The sequence below is a fragment of the Cyprinodon tularosa genome, unplaced genomic scaffold, assembly GCF_016077235.1.
Source record: "Cyprinodon tularosa strain WSP-4 unplaced genomic scaffold, ASM1607723v1 ctg952, whole genome shotgun sequence".
NCBI classification, from domain to species: domain Eukaryota; kingdom Metazoa; phylum Chordata; class Actinopteri; order Cyprinodontiformes; family Cyprinodontidae; genus Cyprinodon; species Cyprinodon tularosa.
In genome coordinates this window covers 138,017-160,939 of record NW_024039732.1, presented here as the reverse complement: position 1 = coordinate 160,939, position 22,923 = coordinate 138,017, and the positions used below count along the sequence as shown (strand labels likewise).

General features: G+C 41.1%; 2 protein-coding genes across 3 annotated transcripts; one reads left to right on the top strand and one right to left on the bottom strand.

Moving 5' to 3' along the window:
- Positions 1-2,601: 2,601 nt before the first annotated feature.
- On the bottom strand, positions 2,602-4,769 carry LOC119776726. Its single transcript, XM_038275313.1, has 2 exons — positions 4,438-4,769; positions 2,602-4,243 (listed from the first exon to the last, which is right to left on the bottom strand). The coding sequence occupies exons 1-2, from the start codon at positions 4,664-4,666 to the stop codon at positions 2,874-2,876; spliced, it is 1,599 nt and encodes a 532-aa protein (XP_038131241.1). The 5' UTR covers positions 4,667-4,769; the 3' UTR covers positions 2,602-2,873.
- Positions 4,770-5,133: 364 nt separating this feature from the next.
- umad1 (UBAP1-MVB12-associated (UMA) domain containing 1) lies at positions 5,134-13,948 on the top strand. 2 transcript variants are annotated; one of them, XM_038275316.1, is made up of 4 exons: positions 5,134-5,291; positions 5,379-5,466; positions 10,703-10,788; positions 13,312-13,948. In XM_038275316.1, the coding sequence occupies exons 2-4, from the start codon at positions 5,385-5,387 to the stop codon at positions 13,576-13,578; spliced, it is 435 nt and encodes a 144-aa protein (XP_038131244.1). In that variant the 5' UTR covers positions 5,134-5,291; positions 5,379-5,384; the 3' UTR covers positions 13,579-13,948. The 2 variants fall into 2 exon arrangements, with proteins under 2 accessions (XP_038131244.1, XP_038131245.1); XM_038275317.1 differs by having other exon boundaries at positions 5,162-5,242.
- Positions 13,949-22,923: the final 8,975 nt, after the last annotated feature.

Genomic DNA, 22,923 nt, shown 5'->3' with positions numbered 1-22,923 from the left:
ATTTAATTAAGAGAAAAATAGACAAAGATTTTCTTTTATTTTGGAAGACTATACTATTCGACATTAAGGGAAAATGCAAGGTTCAACCAAAGAGATCAGATAAGGTATATATAATTGACTTTATTATTATTATGGCTAAGTTTTTTATACATAAATGTAAATATAGAGGCTCCAAACCGACTTTACTGCTTTTAAGCACGAATTTAAACAATATATTGACACCATACAGTTATCAGAAAATAAGAAAGCAATCAAAACTAGAGAAGCCTTTGTCTTTTTTAATATTATTTAGAGCGCTGTTTCCCCCTAGCGTTAACTTTTGTTTAATAGATGAACGGTATTCATTTATTATTTTTTTGTGTGTCTTTCTTCCTTATTGTTTCTTTGCAGAAACAAATAAAGTTGTATAAAAAAACACCCTAGAAACACAGTTCCGTTTAATGTCGGAAACAGAGGCGTTTATAGCAGAACCTTGGACGATGTTAGCTCACTAAAGAATGCTAATTCACATCTAGCCTGTACTTTGTTACTTTTACTTGAGTAAAGAAGTTTAATCAGTACTTCCACTTTTACAAGAGTATTTTGTAACACAAGTATCTGTAATTTTACTCAAGTATGGAAAGTGAGTACTTTTGCCATCTCTGGTTTTAAACTGAACCATTTACATTTATGAACATAAAACTTTCCAAATAAGATAAGAAAATCCAAAATAAAAGATTCCGTTTTAGTCAAACATTTTGAATCTTTAAAGATAATGATGTCTTTGCACTGCAGTGTTATTTGTCCGTCACAATATCTTTTAAATAAATGTTCAATTTCTGTCCAAAAAAATGTAACATAAATACAGTCCTAAAACAAATGTGAAATTGTTTCTGTGACAGCTTTACAGAAAGTACAAGAGTCATCAAAGTCATTCCTATATCTTTTGATAAATTAATTTGTTGGATATATTTGATGAATTATTTTAAAGTTAACTTCTTTTACCTTGTTAGTGACTAGATATTTATTACTGAGTCCACACCAATAACCAGTTAATATTCGTAAAGTTGCTTTTCCAGTAAGACTGACAGCGAGGAAGCACAGGGCAATGAAAAATATTTCTGATAAACTTGTTAAATTTTTTAAAATCCAAAATGTTAATCGGTCTCCGCCAGTCACGTGACATTTGTTGCTAAGACGCCATTTTAGGTGGAAAAGGCGTAGTGTAAACAACCGCAGCATAGCTAAACGCAGGACTAAAGGATTGAGTTTGTTTCTCTGACTATATGAAAAAATGTAAGCAGAATGCGAAATTACCGTACCGGCAAAAATTTAATAACGAGGCCAGAGACCGTTACTTACGGAAGAGAATTAGGGCCACTTTTTTCTCAGAATTCTGACTTTTTTCTCGGAATTCTGACTTTAATTTCAGAATTCTGACTTTTTTTCTCAGAATTCTGACTTTAATCTCAGAATTCTGACTTTTTTCTCAGAATTCTGACTTTAATCTCAGAATTCTGACTTTTTTTCTCAGAATTCTGACTTTTTTTCTCAGAATTCTGACTTTTTTTTCTCAGAATTCTAACTTTAATCTCAGAATTCTGACTTTTTTTTCTCAGAATTCTGACTTTAATCTCAGAATTCTGACTTTTTTTCTCAGAATTCTGACTTTTTTTTCTCAGAATTCTGACTTTAATCTCAGAATTCTGACTTTAATTTCAGAATTCTGACTTTTTTTCTCAGAATTCTGACTTTAATTTCAGAATTCTGACTTTTCTCAGAATTCTGACTTTTTTTCTCAGAATTCTGACTTTAATCTCAGAATTCTGACTTTAATTTCAGAATTCTGACTTTTTTTTTCTCAGAATTCTGACTTTAATCTCAGAATTCTGACTTTAATTTCAGAATTCTGACTTTTTTTATCAGAATTCTGACTTTAATCTCAGAATTCTGACTTTAATCTCAGAATTCTGACTTTAATTTCAGAATTCTGACTTTAATCTCAGAATTCTGACTTTAATTTCAGAATTCTGACTTTTTTTCTCAGAATTCTGACTTTAATTTCAGAATTCTGACTTTTTTTTCTCAGAATTCTGACTTTAATTTCAGAATTCTGACTTTTTTTCTCAGAATTCTGACTTTAATCTCAGAATTCTGACTTTAATTTCAGAATTCTGACTTTTTTTCTCAGAATTCTGACTTTAATCTCAGAATTCTGACTTTAATCTCAGAATTCTGACTTTTTTTTCCTCAGAATTCTGACTTTAATCTCAGAATTCTTACTTTTTTTTCCATGTTAAACTGAAATAAAATTTAAAAATCAGTTTACTTTTTTTTCCAGTGGCCCTAATCCTTTTCCGTAGTTACTTGTCGAAACTGTCGGATATTAATTTATTTATATATTTATTTATATTATTTAAATGTGTGTTGCAGTGATGTTTGTGTTCACCAGACAAATGTAGCTGAGCACCTTATACTACCTCTTCACTTTAGACGTTACCAGTATGTTAAGCTATTCCCTGTGTTTACCTTTTGCACTGATCACTTGAATGCACTCATAAAAACAGTTCAACTGTTCAGTTCAATATTTTTCTCATTGACAAATGTTCGTTATCCTAAAAAAAAGGACTATTTACATTTTTAGAAGGTTTTAGAAGACTTTTATTATTCTAAAAAGAATGTTTACAAGTTTTCAGTGTTTGACATTTTTTATGATGCTAAAAAAGAATGTTTACAGGTTGATATTTGCAGGTTGTGGGGATATTTCTATGATGTTTAAGTTTTGTTGACAAAATTTTATTGTGCTAAAAAAGAATGTTTACAGTGTGTACAAGCCTTCCCTATGCACAAGTAAAATAATCCAAATGCCCCTACATCTGGGGTGATTTCTGCATCTACACCACAGTTGGACAATGATTTGTCAGGGCACAGCACACAGTGACGACCTTATCCAAGAATGTGACCTCTTCTGCTGCACAGGGTAAAACCATTGTAATAGGAACAGTTCCATTTAAGATTTTGTACTTTTCACATACATTTCCAATCACCCGTTCAACATGGATTCTCAAATGTGCCATTTTCCTAGTTTCCTCCACGTCTCTAGCTGCTAACTGACAGTGGCCTTCGGTGAATGCTGGTTTAACTTCAGCACACAGCATGCCCACACACTCCTGTATGTCAAAACCTCTGTCAGCCAAGACCAGGTCCCCAGGCAACAAATTGTCAAGGAAGCCACTGTTCAGCGTGATGCGTTGGTCGCTTGTACGACCTCCCCAGCCTTTTGACACAAAACAAATGGCTCCTCTGGGTGTCACACCTATTAAATATTTCATGGTGTGACTGCGCTTGCAGCTGGAGAACATTTGGGCACGCGCTTTCAGGTTTGATGGTTTTTCTGTAAATATCTCAAAGCAGTCAATAATCACTGCTACTCTGTTTCCAAAGGCCTCCTTGAACTGATGTGGCATTACTTTACGGAAAGTGTCTCTGTCTGGCCATATAATAGCACGCCTCAAATTTGCATAAAGGCATGACACCATATCATGAAACGTTGTTTGTGCAGTCCTTGGAGAAATATGAAACAGATAAGCAAGGTGCTGCAGAGGCAAATCCAATCTTAAGCGCATGAGTGTCAATAGGAGCATCTGAAAAGGAGTAGGACATTTCTTTTGATATGGCATAAGTGGCAATAAAAAATTAAAGAGTGCCAGGAAGGTTGCAAGGTTTGGCAGACCAGTGTAATACTTTACTTTTTCATCATCAGCTCCAAAGAAACTATCGGATATCATGTTCTCATTAAGTTTGCGTCGCAGTTTTATATTCTCTTCTGTCAGGCGGTTGACCTCTGCACGCCTGAGCACACACAGGTCACATTCAGGCTGAGTCACAGTTTCAGTGGGGTTCTGCACCTCCTTGTTTGTGATCAGCTGAGGGTTTTCTTCTCCAATCTCCAGCTGAGGGTGTTCTTGTTTTTCTTCTCCATCCTCTCTGATCTCCTGCTGAGGGTTTTCTTCTCCATCCTGTCCAACCTCCAGCTGACCATTTCCTTCTTCAGCATCACATGTCTCCTCAGTCTGTAGCCCGTCAGTGTTTCCATCCTGGTGTATGCCTGTCTCTGCTGACCGAAGGGTCCGTTTCCGTGTCTGCTCCCGTGCCCTTCGTCTGGCAGAGCGACCAGGGTCTGTTGGTTTGATAAACGCGTGTCCAAGATGTAAGGATGGGGCCCAGTCTGGGTCACTCTCCATCATCTCATAAGCTGGCTCACCTGAAACCACATGTTAGGTTTGATTTAGAAAGCAAGTTCATACTGGATAAGGCTATGTCTTATATCAAATAAATTAATTTATTTTTGAAATAATAAAAAATTATAAGTGAAAATAATGGTGATTATGAATAACAATAAAACACAAATAATGCATGTTCTAACGTTTTTTAAGTAATATTAAAAGTTTCTGTTACCTTTATGAAAATGCCGAGAACAAACACACATGTGGGGGAATGTTTTGTTGAAGATGAGATCCTTTCTCCTCACTGCTGAGAGCCAGGCCATGCGGCGTCTCCTTGTTATTTCCTCCAACTGAGGTCCATGCGATCGTTTCCAGGTTGGAAAACGGAAAAAACGGATTCCTTCGTCCCCCGATCTGCCATGCCGGGACTGGCAGCCTCTCACACAACACGATCGCGTCATTTCTGCTAAATATTAGTGCCGAAAGAACAGCCGCGTGTGGGTTAACTCGACTTTCCACCTAATATGGTGGTTTTCCCACGATGCACCGCGCCCGAGGTAAACAATTGACGTCACTTGGCGGAAACCGATACCGTTTATGAAAATGTCTTTTTTATCGGTCCAATCCTGTCTTGAAGCATTCTAACAAAACCAACTGGAATTGCATCAAAAACTTTGCTATATTCTTTCACAGATACTGCGAAATTAAAGGGTTTTTTTCATTTAAATCCAAAGCCGAAAAAGTTAGCCACCGGAAGTAGCATAGAATATCATTTCCGGTGCAGATCAGGCAGAGACGACTGATAAAACTAAAAGGATTTTAATGCATTTAGAAAGAAAATACATTATTAACCTTAAACACTGTGTATTTTAGTTAGCTTACTATTTTTGGGGAGGGGAAACGTCATTTAGGTCTTTTTAACAAAATAAAATCGAGGGCGACCCGAATGTTGTTCTAGATGCGCATGCGCAGGATGGGACAGATCTGGTGACAATAACGAAACAGCAAGAAAGAAGGTGAGGAGGCAAAGGAAGGAGGTGAGATCGATCAGTGGAGGAGGATCCATGATGGTCTGACGCCTCAGCTGTAAGAAGCTGGACTGATGGACGGCAGAAGTTTGTTTATGTTGATCAGTCAGCTGAACTAAACAGATGAATGTGTTTGTTGATGAAGGGAATCATGCTGAGTTTCTTCGGACTGCGGAAGGACTCTAAGAAGGCTCCATCGGACAGAGAGGCGGACGGAGGCTTTGTCATCGTTGGTAAGAAGCCAGTCTGGGTTTAGAGCCTCTGATCTCTGTTTATCACTGCCTGCCCGCTGGTAGCACGGGGTTAAAGTGAAGCCACCGGCCGCCATATTGGTACTCCCTAGTCAGACCGGTCTCAATGTAAACAATCTGTGCGCTACAGCTTCAAACAACCATGATGTTCTCATTTTCAGGAGGAATTAAGACTTTTAAAATAAAGATAAATTCATCACTTTGACACAGACTGGCTGTTTTATAGCATCAGCAGATTAACTTTAACTTAGAATAAATAAATAGGCCCATCACATTGCAGAGTCATTATGAAGTCTATAAATCATGTAATATAACATATTATACAAACTATCAGAATAAAATGAATGTGTTAATGGAGCAGAATAATACAGATGAGCCAAAAGTGATAAATCGATAAACATATAAGTGTATTAATTACATTGTTATAGTAATTACATATAATTTTAAGATTTTACATAAAGACTGAATTAGGAGCACATGACTGTTAATGTTTTAGTATTTTCCTATTTGCAGATTATGAATGAATGATGCTGTATACTTAAAGCTGTGTCTGTGAATTAGCCTTTAAAAATGTTTGAGTTGTTTTTTATATATATATATATATATATATATATATATATATATATATATATATATATATATAATGTAATGTAATGACGGTGCAGCACTAATTATATCATTATCATTAATAAAACATGCAATATACTTCAGCTCATTTTCAAATGAGAAATAAACCAAACGCTACAAAAACTACAGCATCATCCACTTAATAAAGAATTCCTACATTAACATTTCCCAGTGAATTACTTTCTATTTCCTCTACTTTCTATTTTCTAACGTTAGACCCAATGTCAGCGTCTAACTCAGTCAATGTCTTCCAGTCAGTCTGAGATAGCCAGACTAATGTTAGTCTGCAGACTAAACTATAGGATCCATCGGCTATAGATGGATTTATTGCTTAGTTCATCCACTGACTGGGAATTTACCAGTGGACTGTCTTCCTGCAAACAGAAAGCTGCTGGTTTCTGCAGCTAAAAGCTGCACAGGGAGGCATTTTACTGAGCATCTCTGTGGGAGTGGGGAGTACCAAGATGGAGGCTGGTGGTTTCACTTTTTTGGGGCAATCAGCAATCCATTGAATAAATAGAGATCAGTGGTTCTGGTCCAGTTAAAGGCAGGATCAGAACCAGCCTGGTTCAGTTTGTTAAGCTGAATTACAGCAGCAGCTAAAATCACATTAAAGCTATAAAATCAGTGAGTTTAAGATAAAAACAGCTGCTTCAAACGCTCACATCATAGGATCCAGATAAATCTGTAGACTTCAGCCTGAAAATCAACCAAATATACAAAATACATTTGCTTTTTAATTACTTTGGTTGAAAACATTCATCAGTAACAACCAGTTGAAGTATACAGGTGCTGGTCATAAAATTAGAATATCATGAAAAAGTAGATTGATTTCAGTAATTCCATTTAAAAAGTGAAACTTGTATATTATATTCATACATTACATACAAACTCATATATTTCAGATGTTTATTTTGTTTAATTTTGATGATTACAAATGACAACAAATGAAAATCTCAAATTCATCATATCAGAAAATTAGAATATTACTGAAGACCAATAAAAACAAAGGATTTATAGAAATGTTGGCCAACTGAAAAGTATGAACATGAAAAGTATGAGCATGTACAGCACTCAGTATTTAGTTGGGCCTCCTTTGGCCTGTATTACTGCAGCAATGCGGCGTGGCATGGAGTCGATCAGTCTGTGGCACTGCTCAGGTGTTATGATAGCCCAGGTTGCTCTAATAGTGGCTTTTAGCTCTTCTGAATTGTTGGGTCTGGTGTATTGCATCTTCTTCTTCACAATACCCCATAGATTTTCTATGGGGTTAAGGTCAGGAGAGTTTGCTGGCCAATTAAGAACAGGGATACCATGGTCCTTCAACCAGGTACTGGTAGCTTTGGCACTGTGTGCAGGTGCCAAGTCCTGTTGGAAAATGAAATCTGCATCTCCAAAAAGTTGGTCAGCTGCAGGAAGCATGAAGTGCTCTAAAACTTCCTGGTATGTGGCTGCGTTGACCCTGGACCTCAGAAAACACAATGGACCAACACCAGCAGATGACATGGCACCCCAAACCATCACTGACTGTGGAAACTTTACACTGGACTTCAAGCAACGTGGATGAAGTGCCTCTCTTCTTTTCCTCCAGACTCTGGGACCTTGATTTCCAAAGGAAATGCAAAATTTACTTTCATCAGAGAACATGACTTTGGACCACTCACCAGCAGTCCAGTCCTGTTTCTCTTTAGCCCAGGCAAGACGCTTCTGACGCTGTCTGTGGTTCAAGAGTGGCTTGACACAAGGAATGCGACAGCAGAAACCCATGTCTTTCTTACGTCTGTGTGTGGTGGTTCTTGAAGCACTCACTCCAGCTGCAGTCCACTCTTTGTGAATCTCCCCCACATTTTTGAATGGGTTTTGTTTCACAATCCTCTCCAGGGTGCGGTTATCTCTCTTGCTTGTACACTTTTTTCGACCACATCTTTTCCTTCCCTTCGCCTCTCTATTAATGTGCTTGGACACTGAGCTCTGTGAACAGCCAGCCTCTTTAGCGATGACCTTTTGTGTCTTGCCCTCCTTGTGCAAGGTGTCGATGGTCGTCTTTTGGACAACTGTCAAGTCAGCAGTCTTCCCCATGATTGTGTAGCCTATATAACTAGACTGAAAGACCATTTAAAGGCTTTTGCAGGTGGTTTGAGTTAATTAGCTGATTAGAGTGTGGCACCAGGGGCCATCAATTTTGAACCTTTTCACAATATTCTAATTTTCTGATATGATGAATTTGAGATTTTCATTTGTTGTCATTTGTAATCATCAAAATTAAACCAAATAAACATCTGAAATATATGAGTTTGTATGTAATGTATGAATATAATATACAAGTTTCACTTTTTAAATGGAATTACTGAAATCAATCTACTTTTTCATGATATTCTAATTTTATGACCAGCACCTGTAAATCCTGCTGTTTAAAACACTTCTGTAGAAGTTAGAGGATCAACTTCAGCTTTTTACTACAGTAAAAGTATAAAAGTACTTAAATTATAAAAGTAAAAATAATGCAGGAAAAACTGTAAAGGCCAGAAGCTTTATTAAAGGAACATTTTTCTACAATTCTGGATGATAACTTCCTTAGACTTTATTTTCTTAGTTTTATAACTAATGGTAACAGAGTTAAATTTAACTTTGCATCTTGAAAAACTATTTATCTTGGTTTGTGGTGAGCAACAGGTTGGGGCAGCACCGAGTCTAACCACAAAGAAATTAATTGTTTGGATGAAACTAATAATTTTGATGGTTTTAATTATTTCTAAATATCAACAGGCCATAAAGAAAATTTGCTTAAATGAAACAAAACTAATGAGTCTATTTTCAAAATGTAAGGAGTAGAAGTACGCTGGTGAAGATCCTCAGTCATCCAGGTCAGAGTCATTCCAAAAAAGTTAAAATCAATCCACTGGACTTTGTTTCCAAGTTTAAAGACGTTTCTCCTCCATCCAGGAAGCTTTTTCAAGTCAAAATGTCAGAAATAGCGTTTAGTTCCAGGTTTTATCCAGCAGCTCAAAAAAGCCTGGTTTTAGTTTAGAAAACATGCAAATAGAATGCAAAAATGCAAAGTGGAAATCCAGGTATAAAACCTGGAAGCAAAGTCCAGTGGATTTATTTTTAACTTTTTTGGAATAAGGAGTAGAAAAATTCTAAAAAAAAAAAAAAAAAATCCATCCAGTAAAGTATTGATAGCCAATATTACTACTTAAGTACTTTTGTACTTCATTACTCGACTCCTCTGGTATCCGCTGCTTTTAGTGGTCAGGATATGATTTAATCCACATGTGACTGGATTTAATCCAGAGGTCACATTTGCTAACTGCACAATCTGATGATGTCATCAAGAAAAGCAAAAATACATGTGACTCATTTAAAGGAAACAGTCTAGTTACGTTTTAATAGTGTTACTAAACATGTTTTTATGGTAACTGAAACTTATTTTGACTCATTAAACCCGGGGAAGAGGCTGTTTATCAGTTTTATCTGAATTTAAAAGCAGGGAATTGAAACATCGTCCAGATTTGTATGTGTTTAATTAATACCTGTAGTCTAATATCTGCATTTGGCTCCTTTAATAGATAAATAGAGTCGATTATCATCAGAATATCTGATTTAAACTACAGGATAATCAGCAGGTGATGGAAATCATTCATACTTGATGCTTTCAGCACTAATTACTCATAGATTCACTCAGATGTTTTAGTTTCAGTCGTTTCTTAAAACCTGAAACAAAAAATGTCTGTTTTATATGCGACTGCAGCAGATTCAGGCAGCAAACTGTTAATAGACTTAGACAACTTTATGTAGAGCTTTCAGAAAGTAAATAAACATTTCTATTCCTTAAAGTGCAGCAGTGATCGAATGTAAACAGTGTGGGAGAAAAATGGAGCAAAAACACATTGATCTGGAAGTTCAGAGCATTAATATATATGATGCAGAGTTTTGGTTTGGTGTCATCAGTGTGATGCAGAGTCTGTGACATCATTCAGCGTTATTTCAACATCCATCAGTGTGATGGCAGTGGGGAAGAAGCTGCTGCAGAACCTGCTGGACCTGCATTGAATGCTGTGAAGCCTCTTCCCAGAGGGCAGCAGGGAGAACAGTCCATGGTGGGGGGGGTGGGGGGTCATTGATGATGTCACGGGCTCGGGACACACAGCGTCTGTGATGTTCACCCCCAGGACACATAAGGGAGGAACAATCGGCCGCCTGCTGATGGTCTGCCTGTTGCTCTGGTGACAGCTGACTGGTCGGATGGGTCAACAGGGATTAATGCTCCTGCTGATGCTGAACTGGGCGGAGCCTAAAAGGGTTGCAGCTGAAGCTGAACTTCCTGTTATTGATCTGAGGAGGCGCCATCAGGTCAGGACATCAGCAGCTGAAGCCAAATCTGCAGAACGATGAAGCCGCAGACATTTTTACCTCTGACCTTTAATAATGAGCGGCGTTCTCAGTGTTAGTGGTGAGAAAGGAGGATTTTAGATCCTGGGTCCGAATGTTGAAAGTTGAGGTAGATTTTAGTGGTTGGAAGTCAGAAGCTAACAGAAACCTGGAGTTTATCACTTGTTGTGTGTCTGATTCTGTTCTCCTTCCCCTGCAGGAGAGACTGTAAACGAACAAAAGCAGAGGAGTCAGACCGTGAACGTCTCCCAGCCGTCTACAAACGTCATCGTCCAGCCATCCAAGGTGAGCCGCTTCTGCAGGACAGCGCGTTAGCTTTAGCTCCCAGTTAGCCTGCTGTGATGCTGCCGTCGCTCTGGTAGTGATGCCGTGTCTCTCTCTACCTGCTGGACCTTAAACACCTTTAAAGGATACCTGGTTAAAACACATCAGACACACAAATACAGTCATATCATTTAATTCAGAGGTCTTCAACAGGGGGTCCGCGACCCCTAGAGGGCCGCTGAGGTACTGCATGAGGGTCGCAAAAGTTTTGGTTGATTATTTTTTTTTTTTTATATTCCCTCCTCCATTTTCTTCCACTAATTGAAATGTCTTTAAATCCACATTAAGATGAAATCAACAGACTGTAGTAAACAGATAAATGGAGGCAGAAGATGTCTTTCAGTCATTAATGCTCACATTCAGCGACACACAGGAGCTCTTTCAAGCTGGGCACCGTTTCATTCACAACACCTGTCCCATCAACCAGGAATCAGGAATACTTTAATAATCCCAGGGAGGGATTACTTTAGTTACATTACTCCATCTGTAATAGAGTGACTATAGGACCAGTTTGATAGAACACTATTTCAAACATAGTATATATAGAATTAGGGGGTCCCCGCTCCATCTAACCATCAGTTTGGGGTCCTTGGCCTGGAAAACATTGAAGACGCCTGATTTAATTTATTGTTTTAAAAGTTATCTAAGTTTAAAATAACTTTTGTATCATTACAACATGCAGCCAATGAATAAGTTATAAAAAGAAAATTAAAGCTTTCCAAAGCTTATAGCTTTTAGGCCATTTTTTTTATTCTCAGGCACGCTATATAAACTTTCTGGATTCCAAGGCCCCGTCCACACGAAGCCAAACCCTGGCCTAAACGCACAAATTTTTCACCAAACCAGCCTCTCATCCATACGAAGCCGGCGTTTCGGGGGTCTGTAAACAATCTTTTTTTTATTAAGCCTTCAGAGTGGGAAGATTTTGAAACGCCGTTTTCGCGTTTCCATCTTTAAGCTCTAACCGCATTTTTTTCTTACACGCATGCGTCATAGCGTCGCCTCTAAACACGCATGCGCGACACAGTATCACAACAACAATGGCGCCGTACTGTGTTGAATGGTTGCTGCTCATGCTACTCACCCTGCTGTCGGGCTTACAACAGAATCTTCTTCTTCTGGAATATCTGCAGGAAGAACAGAGCAATATCGACCTCATAGTTCAGCACCTGAATTTGACTGAACCACCAAAATGGACCCGCAGGGCAACCATGTATAAATATTAGTGCGCACGCCCAACATTTCGTCGCTTATTTTGGCTTTGGCACCACAGCGCCACTTACAGGCCTGGCATACATTTTGCAGCGTTTTCATGCATTCGTGTGGACGCTCACATCTATTTTACATCTCCGTCTTTACGACAAACGTTCTGGAAAATATTAGCGTTTCGTGTTCAGGGAAACAGCCTGAAGAGTTTCCTGAGCAGTGAGTGGATGACGACCTCTGATGACGACCTCTGATGATGACCTTTAATGATAAGGCTGAGAGCTGCTCGTCCAAAGCATCCCCATGATCAGCCTGTTTCTATTGCACCAATTCTCAACACCACATCTCCAAGCTCTTAAAGCTCCTGTCACACCTCCACCATTTAGACCAGCGTATCCTGGTGTACGAAAAACCTGGCAAAGACTCTGGCATATGTTGGATAAGTTATGAGTACGCTTAAACACATTGACGAACATGCGAGTACGTCTAGAAGTTTTGCTCAAAATGCCAGCGTGGGCCGTCAGTTCCAGGTCAGTTATCTGATGGCTGACATCCGTTCAGTGTCAGTTCCTCATCAGTCGTGGCGTCTAGCTGATCCTAAACCTCTGAGTAACTTATCCAGAACTTCTCTCCAACATATCAGCGTATCTGACGTGTTCCAGACGAGCGCTGAACGTGTTTCTAGCTTCCAGCTGCTGTATAATGGTGTATTGGCAGCGTTTTGGTATAAAGGGGGTTCACAGGAGGAAACCGTCAGTTCTCCTCCAGACTTCATCCCCATCATAGGGTGAGCCTGAAGGTGAGTGATGGATCCTCCCTGCGTTCACGCCCACCACCAACACACTTCCTAGCAGACATGATGCTCAATCTGCTGCCATTAAAAACCTGATTTCTTTCTTTTTCTTTATTATTTTTTGGCGGTAAACAGCAGCTAGGTTAATACCGGCGTTTTAGAAGATTCTGGGACATCAGGCATGCGATGTTAAAAGGGAGCTTTTCCTCTCCACTGTCGCTACAAGCATGCTTAGAGATGTTCTTTCTAAAGTAGAAGTGTGAGGGTGTGAATACTTCTTCCACCAGGTTATCACATCTCTTCTCCTCCCCTCATGGGTGGAAGGATCAGAAATGGGTCTGGTTTTTACATGTTAACTGGTTTTTAACTGGTTTTGCTCTTTTCACCATAGAATAACTGGCGTACTGGTCGACCGGAACGTCCATACTGGTTTTCATCTGTAAGCTGGATTGGTTTCTAACAGCAGCGTGTCTTTTGCCCCGCAGCCAGTCCGAGCGGCTCCATCCAGACCCGCCACCAAACACGCGCCAGCGGCGGCGGCGCCACCTGCGGGCCCTCCGGCCGTGGAAGCCTCTTCGGCGCTCCCAGATCTCCTGGGAGACGTCCCCTTCACGCTGGCGCCTCACGTCCTGGCCGTGCAGGCCCGCTCCAGCGCCGTCCCCGACGTCCTGCTGTCCAGAGACATCAACTACAACCTGGCTAGCTTCCAGTACGACTTCACCTTAGAAAACTCCGTGCTCCACAGCACCTAGTGAGTTTGGAACGGTTCACTGTTCAACCAATCAGAGAGTAGAAGGAGACGGAATCTGGATGAGCAGCTTCACATATAGAATAGAAACATTCAGGTTCTGCTGGTGTCTCCATGACGAGAAGCTCTGCTACTGTCTGTTATTTGTCCAGTGTGTCCACGTTTAGCTCCTGCTCCTTGTCCCCAGTTGATCTCCATGTTTATCAGATCATCAGTCCTGCTGCTGCTCCACCCAGGAGTCAGAGAGACGTAGAAGTGATCAGACTCAGTTCCCAGAATGCCAAGAATAACTGCAGAAAGATGTCCCCGACCTGGGAAAGCCCTGAACAGATCAAACGGCTCGGATCAGGCGCCCGTCAGCTGGAGCCCATCAGGTGGAGCTCCTCTGTGGAACGGCCTCACAGGTTATATCAGAGCTACTGGTCAGAATAACAGTGGGATGGTTTTTATTCCCTCTGCAGGTTGTTTCCTGAATCAAACCAGGAAGAAAAGCAGAAAATGCTGCAAAATATTTCAGTCCTCGTCATTTTTTTATTATATAAGTGCATTTGTTCTTAAATTGAGGAGTTGCAGTAGCAGCCATTAAAATGGCCCTTCCCAATAAAACAGTGGCTGAATGGCGGCCCACTTCCCTGCAGCAGAATCCCCTCCAACTTCCAGCCAGCGGCCTTCTGCTGGGCGTGCAGACGGTTACCCTGACTCCCCCTCTCACTCTGTTACACTGAAAGATTAGAAAAATTATGAACGCAGCAGATTCTCCTAAATAACTGGTATGAAGGCTGATTGCATGAGGCCCATTGACTCTTCAGCAATCCCTCACACTAAGCATGCTTGTAGCGACAGTGGAGAGGAAAAACTCCCTTTGAACAGGTAGGAACCTCCAGCAGAACCAGGCTCAGTGTGAGCGGCCATCTGCTGAGGCCCACTGGGGTTCAAGGAGACAGAAGCAGACATAGAAAAAGAACACATGAGCACTGATCTATAAATACTTTCTATGTTGTTAAAGCTAACGGTAAACTAGCTCCACAGGCGGCTCTGTCTGGGAAAGAAAAAGTTAATCAGATCAAATCTGACCTGGTCTTCATGTCAAAGGATGAATTTTCTTCCTAACTCCGTCCTTTCACTGAATCACAGGTTCTGACCAGGATCTTAATGTCTATAAATCATGGCAGAAAGAATATTTTAGATGTTTATAAAGGAAATTTAGAGGACCAGCCAAGGAAAGTGGGGCTTTGCCAATGAAACGATTTAAATTTAAATTAAGAAAAAATCAGCTGCAGTCTTTATATCAAGTCCATAATATGTAATTATCTTACATTAAGGGTAAAAATACTAGTTCCATTGGCACATCATCTCATTTTCCTGCTCAAATAGAGTAAATGCTCTTAGTGTGAGACATTTTTATTCATTTTCTGCTGCAGTGGAGCAACAGTTGTCTGCTGAATATGCAGAGTGATGCTCAGAGCAGCAGGAGGCGGAACCCTGATCCACAACAGCAAACTTTAAACACACGTTATTAGGCTTCTATGTGATACGGTTCTATGATTTCTACCAAAAAAAGATCAATCTGGTTCGTCTAGATCAGGGATCCGGTCCGACCAAGTAAAAGTTGTTCAGAACCGCAAATAGAACATAACTTTTTCCACAAATAACTGCCTTTTTAAATCTGGTAAAGGAAATGAGTCGCCATCGCAATCAATAATTTATGCATTTTTAGCTTTTAAAATAATATTAAAACATCATTTTCAATCTAATTAAAAGAAAAATGGCTCTAAAAATATTTCTGGTTCTTTTAATCTCATTCTGTAAAGCTTTAATAATGATATTTATTATAATAGATTATTTAGATCTTCCGCTGTGGAGGGGCCACATGTGGCCCTGGAGCCGCAGCTTTCAGACCCCTGGTCTAGATGAACCTTTACTGCCTCATGGTGGGAAAATGTTTTATAAATGATCATATGTGGAAAAAATAAGAAGCTGTTAGGAATAAAGATGGAAACAAAAAGAAAAATATCTTTACAGTAAAATATGTAAAAAGAAAAAAAGGCTTTTTTATATTTCATCTTTTTGACTTTTCCTTTATTTCTGTTATTAAGGAACTTTTAAGTTTATTTGTTTTTGTGCTTAATGGGTTAGATTTATCACCCTCATATAAGAGAAGGTAGCAAAAGACATCTCAGTAGTTCAGGATGCATGGTGGGGGCCACGCTGAGGGCCCCCAGTGGGGGCCCCTGCTGGACATCTATAGCTTTGGTCTTCCTGCTGGTCTAAAGTGATTTATCAATAAACTGATTGATTGATATAAAACTCTTCTTCTTTGGTTTGACAGATGTAAACAGCCGCAGAGCTCCTCCCCCTGACTGAATGAAATGAGCCAATTATTACGGTTTCGTTGGTTTTATGTCTGTTTTTTCAGTTTATGTTCTGCTTTTCATCGTAGATGGAAACTCTTTATTGATGATTGTTTGCTTTTCTGTGCAGCCTGGTTTACAGGAAACCTGCTCTACCATCCGTGCCTTTAACATAAACCAGGTTCCAATAAAATGTCGCTTTGCACCAGTTTATGTTGTGAGTTATTAAGATAAAGGTTGCTGCTGCTGACGGTTGAGAAAATGCCGGAAAAAATGAAAATATGACTCATTAAATAAGGCCCAAAAAGCCCAACCTTTAAATCAGTCTTTAAATTCATCAAGATGTTTAATAATTGAATTATTCGATAAACTGTGGTGATTTATCGCTGCACTTTATTAATAAAAAAATAAAATTTGTAATTTTTTTTACTTGAAGGCTGTATTTTTTGTTCTTTCTTTTTTATCTATCTTTTCCATGGTTTTTTTTTTTTTTTTTTGCTCGGACGATTTTTCTTTATTACTTTATTTCCACCTTTTTTTTTTTTCATGGCCGGCAGGACAGAAGCTGAGGAGGCGGGTCTCTGGAACAGCTTCTCTCCTATTGGCTGAAACAAGAAGAAGATAAATATCACCTCTATAGGCCGCACATTTCTAATTTGAATACATTTCTTTGTGTTTTTCTTAATTGTGTCAGAAATGGTCCTCCATAAACTTTGTCTATCGCTGCAGCACCACGTTTAAATCAGGCAGAGATGAAGAGAGCACATCCAGTTAGTCACAGTCAGAGAAACAGGACTACACTGGAAAACAGGCCAAGCTCCAACATCTAGAAACAAAGGTGTTGATGGCAGCAGCACAGCTGATATTTCTCTCCAGGATGGAGTCACAGCCAAACAGGAACAGACCAGATGAAGCTACTATGAGAAAAAGCAGAGAGAGCAGAACGTTAGAGATTGAACTAACAGATTCTGCAGAGTGGGAGAATAGAGATAGAATGAAGCAGAATGATGAAAAAGGGGTCCCTATGTCCTCCAGCAGTCTAAGCCTATAGCAGCAGAACTATAGAGATAGCTCAGGATAACCTGAGCCACTCTAACTAGAAGCTTTATCAAAAAGGAAAGTTTTAAGCCTAGCCTTAAAAGTAGACATTGGATGAGAAGTGCAAGCATTTACCATCATAATACCCTATTGGTTCCTCTGAGCAGGACTTTAGATGCATCACATTTAGGTCACACTTCAGCAGATGCTAAAGATCCTAAAGAAGTCAGGCTGAATCTTCCACAAAGACCAGACAACTTTCCTACATCTTCTACCAAATGCAAATATTCTGCATTAGCGGGATATTTTTATAGTTTTTAATATATTCATTCATTCATTCCTTCCTTCCTTCCTTCCTTCCTTCCTTCCTTCCTTCCTTCCTTCCTTCCTTCCTTCCTTCCTTCCTTCCTTCCTTCCTTCCTTCCTTCCTTCCTTCCTTCCTTCCTTCCTTCCTCCCTTCCTTCCTCCCTCCCTCCCTCCCTCCCATCCATCCATCCATCCATCTTCTTCCTCTTATCCAGGGGTAGCAGCTTCAGTAGGGAGGCCCAGACGTCCCTCTCTCCAGCCACTTGGTCCAGCTCCTCCGGGGGAATCCCAAGGCGCTCCCAGGCCAGCAGAGAAACATAGTCCCTCCAGCGTGTCCTGGGTCCCCCTGGGCCTCCTCCGGGTGGGATGTGCCTGGAACACCGGGAGGGAGACGCCCAGGAGGCAACCAGATGCCCGAGCCACCTCAACTGGCTCCTCTCGATGTGGAGGAGCATCGGCTCTACTCTGAGTCCTTCCCTGATGATTGAGCTCCTCCCCCTGTCTCTAAGGGAGGGACCAGACACACTACAGAGGAAACTCATTTCAGCTACTTCAATCCATTTTTGATAAATTACTTTGAGAAATAACTTTTTTTCCTCCACTACTGTGTATTTACCTGAATAACCGGACATCAATGATGTTACAGTCTGTCTTAGATTAACGGGTTCCTGTCCTGTTTTATTAGCTTTGCTTTAATGTTAGTGCGAGGGATGAATCACTCAGATTAATGGATTATTTAAATAAAATAATCTTCAACCAATTTAGTAATTGATGAATAATTAACTGGAGTATAGAGACTGTAAAACATGCCTTTATCTGACAGAACGACCCACTTAGAGCAGGAAATATACCAAGAATGTAAAAAAATATAAAAAATATTTTCCACCTGTCAAGCTGCTCTATCCAGAACCCCTCAAGTGAAAAAGGTTTGATTTCGTAAACAATCTTCTTTAACCATCCTTTGGTTATCTGATTATTAATCGATTAACCGAAAAAATTAACAACAGATTAATTGATTTGTAAAATAACGGTTAGTTGCAGCCCTAATTAGTGCAGCTAAGCTTTTTAAACCATAGGCTGTTAGTCATCTTGTGCTTCATCAAACACACTATTGCTCACTATAGTGCACCTATTGGTTCTCTATTATATTTCCCCATATTAACATTTTATATCACAAACCAGATTTTACTTTAAGTTGTTTTGAAACTTATAATTTTATCCTTCTACTTGAGAAAAAAGTTAAGCTCTTCAAAGTGTTTTTTTAACTCCAGGTATCAGGGGCGGAGCTAGATGGAGGGCCACTCTTAGCCAATCATTGGCCCCCCTGTGGCCCCCCCTACCTTTTATTCCCTCTAATACAGACGGTGGCAGCATTTTAAGAAACATTTAAATTTTTCATGTATTAACAGTCAGAGGCGTGCACAGACATTTTGGGGGTCAGGTGCTCAGGAGGGGGGGGGGCACTTTTTAGCGCACGTGAAACACTTAATTATAAATAAATAAAAACCACACGCATGTTGAATGAAATTTGACTTTAATTTGTAACATTCTCTAAACGTGAGTTTTCAATGGAAAAAAGACACACCACCAACAGAACAGACTAAAGCGTACTACTTTAAAGTAGTACGCTTGCTCATCTTTCTTCTTCTTTCATTTGGCTCTCCCTGTTTTCCCTCATCCTGCTGTTCTCCCTCATCCTGTTTTCCCTCATCCATCTGCTCTCCCTCATCCTGCTGTTCTCCCTCATCCTGTTTTCCCTCATCCATCTGCTCTCCCTCATCCTGCTGTTCTCCCTCATCCTGTTTTCCCTCATCCATCTGCTCTCCCTCATCCTGCTGTTCTCCCTCATCCTGTTTTCCCTCATCCATCTGCTCTCCCTCATCCTGCTGTTCTCCCTCATCCTGTTTTCCCTCATCCATCTGCTCTCCCTCATCCTGCTGTTCTCCCTCATCCTGTTTTCCCTCATCCATCTGCTCTCCCTCATCCTGCTGTTCTCCCTCATCCTGTTTTCCCTCATCCATCTGCTCTCCCTCATCCTGCTGTTCTCCCTCATCCTGTTTTCCCTCATCCATCTGCTCTCCCTCATCCTGCTGTTCTCCCTCATCCTGTTTTCCCTCATCCATCTGCTCTCCCTCATCCTGCTGTTCTCCCTCATCCTGTTTTCCCTCATCCATCTGCTCTCCCTCATCCTGCTGTTCTCCATCATCCTGTTTTCCCTCATCCATCTGCTCTCCCTCATCCTGCTGTTCTCCCTCATCCTGTTTTCCCTCATCCATCTGCTCTCCCTCATCCTGCTGTTCTCCCTCATCCTGTTTTCCCTCATCCTGCTGTTCTCCCTCATCCTGTTTTCCCTCATCCATCTGCTCTCCCTCATCCTGCTGTTCTCCCTCATCCTGTTTTCCCTCATCCATCTGCTCTCCCTCATCCTGCTGTTCTCCCTCATCCTGTTTTCCCTCATCCATCTGCTCTCCCTCATCCTGCTGTTCTCCCTCATCCTGTTTTCCCTCATCCATCTGCTCTCCCTCATCCTGCTGTTCTCCCTCATCCTGTTTTCCCTCATCCATCTGCTCTCCCTCATCCTGCTGTTCTCCCTCATCCTGTTTTCCCTCATCCATCTGCTCTCCCTCATCCTGCTGTTCTCCCTCATCCTGTTTTCCCTCATCCATCTGCTCTCCCTCATCCTGCTGTTCTCCCTCATCCTGTTTTCCCTCATCCATCTGCTCTCCCTCATCCTGCTGTTCTCCCTCATCCTGTTTTCCCTCATCCTGCTGTTCTCCCTCATCCTGTTTTCCCTCATCCATCTGCTCTCCCTCATCCTGCTGTTCTCCCTCATCCTGTTTTCCCTCATCCATCTGCTCTCCCTCATCCTGCTGTTCTCCCTCATCCTGTTTTCCCTCATCCTGCTGTTCTCCCTCATCCTGTTTTTCCTCATCCATCTGCTCTCCCTCATCCTGCTGTTCTCCCTCATCCTGTTTTCCCTCATCCATCTGCTCTCCCTCATCCTGCTGTTCTCCCTCATCCTGTTTTCCCTCATCCATCTGCTCTCCCTCATCCTGCTGTTCTCCCTCATCCTGTTTTCCCTCATCCATCTGCTCTCCCTCATCCTGCTGTTCTCCCTCATCCTGTTTTCCCTCATCCATCTGCTCTCCCTCATCCTGCTGTTCTCCCTCATCCTGTTTTCCCTCATCCATCTGCTCTCCCTCATCCTGCTGTTCTCCCTCATCCTGTTTTCCCTCATCCATCTGCTCTCCCTCATCCTGCTGTTCTCCCTCATCCTGTTTTCCCTCATCCATCTGCTCTCCCTCATCCTGCTGTTCTCCCTCATCCTGTTTTCCCTCATCCATCTGCTCTCCCTCATCCTGCTGTTCTCCCTCATCCTGTTTTCCCTCATCCATCTGCTCTCCCTCATCCTGCTGTTCTCCATCATCCTGTTTTCCCTCATCCATCTGCTCTCCCTCATCCTGCTGTTCTCCCTCATCCTGTTTTCCCTCATCCATCTGCTCTCCCTCATCCTGCTGTTCTCCCTCATCCTGTTTTCCCTCATCCTGCTGTTCTCCCTCATCCTGTTTTCCCTCATCCATCTGCTCTCCCTCATCCTGCTGTTCTCCCTCATCCTGTTTTCCCTCATCCATCTGCTCTCCCTCATCCTGCTGTTCTCCCTCATCCTGTTTTCCCTCATCCATCTGCTCTCCCTCATCCTGCTGTTCTCCCTCATCCTGTTTTCCCTCATCCATCTGCTCTCCCTCATCCTGCTGTTCTCCCTCATCCTGTTTTCCCTCATCCATCTGCTCTCCCTCATCCTGCTGTTCTCCCTCATCCTGTTTTCCCTCATCCATCTGCTCTCCCTCATCCTGCTGTTCTCCCTCATCCTGTTTTCCCTCATCCATCTGCTCTCCCTCATCCTGCTGTTCTCCCTCATCCTGTTTTCCCTCATCCATCTGCTCTCCCTCATCCTGCTGTTCTCCCTCATCCTGTTTTCCCTCATCCTGCTGTTCTCCCTCATCCTGTTTTCCCTCATCCATCTGCTCTCCCTCATCCTGCTGTTCTCCCTCATCCTGTTTTCCCTCATCCATCTGCTCTCCCTCATCCTGCTGTTCTCCCTCATCCTGTTTTCCCTCATCCTGCTGTTCTCCCTCATCCTGTTTTCCCTCATCCATCTGCTCTCCCTCATCCTGCTGTTCTCCCTCATCCTGTTTTCCCTCATCCTGCTGTTCTCCCTCATCCTGTTTTCCCTCATCCATCTGCTCTCCCTCATCCTGCTGTTCTCCCTCATGCTGTTTTCCCTCATCCTGGTCTTTCTCTGTCTCTGTGTCTTCCCTGAACTCTTCCTCATCTCCTGTCCTGGTAGATGTTGATGGTATAGAGCTTCCCTGCTGTGACTGGCTACAATATAATAATAATAACCATCATGACAATAATAATGATAATAATAATAATAGCTTTAACAAACATGCCACATTAATTTACATAATGGGCTATTAGGGCAACATGACTGGAATTCTTGTCACGTGGATATGACTTATGGTAGCCTACAAAATAATACCTATTTTAATACCTGCTGATTTTGTACAAACCACTTAAAAATAAAATGTGAACAGCTTTTAAGATTTTTCAATACAATTAACCCAAAGGAGCAGATCAATAGCATATAACTAAGGCTCACAACAGTTAGTGATTCTGACCTTCACTCTGACCTGTCATTGTTTGGCTTTGCTCTCATCCAGGAGAGCAAAGAGCTGATTCCCTGTACTGCCTGCTGTAGCTCCTTTATTCGCTCTCTTTTCAGCCTCTCGTTTCTTGGCATTGTACTGCAATTACTAAATCAATATACAATTAAGACAATAAAGAGACCAAAATGTGTTAATTTATGTTGCCTAACAAAACCTATACAACAGAAAACGTTTGTCTTAACACATAGATTTGCAATTGCAAACTCTACCGAAATTATTTGTAGCCTATGTGGTCGTCCTCACGTTATCTGTCATTGACTTGGGCTACAGTGTAAAACTTTATCTAGCTTTATCTAGCCTAACTAGTTTATCAGGTGACCAGTCAGCAAATATGCTTGTTTGGTGCTGCTGAATGAGACATTTTAATGCACAACAAAATGATTTGCTTGATCTGTATATTACCTGGCTAATGGGGCACGGGAGAATCAGCCTATCAGCGACCGTTCCTGCTATCTGAAGACGCTACTGAACTGCTATGATGCTGCGCATCCGGCATGCCCTCCGGGCGACCGCACGAGGTCACGTGACAAAGGAAGAGAGAGAGGCTGGTCGGGTGTGCGCAAAGAGGTGGCTCATTTCGGGGCATTGTTTCAGTCGTTTTTAATGGCTCAGGTTTTCAAAAGATCATTTCAAAACCGACCTCAGTAAAATCTTAATAATATTAATAAAAAAAAGAAAAAAACAAGTTTCAAAAGGGCATTTTCGTTGATAAAGGGCAAACTAGTGCTTAAGCACCACCTAGTGTCTATGTATGCACGCCCCTGTTAACAGTTACTTAACAACAAAAACACTGTAGTTAATCAGTCACATCAATATACTAACATTAAAGATGATAAGTACAGAATTCCTGCTCTTTTCAGAAATAGATTTTGTGTTTTATGGGGTAAAGAGAAAATTATGAGTCTCTGCAAGTCATCTAGGAGT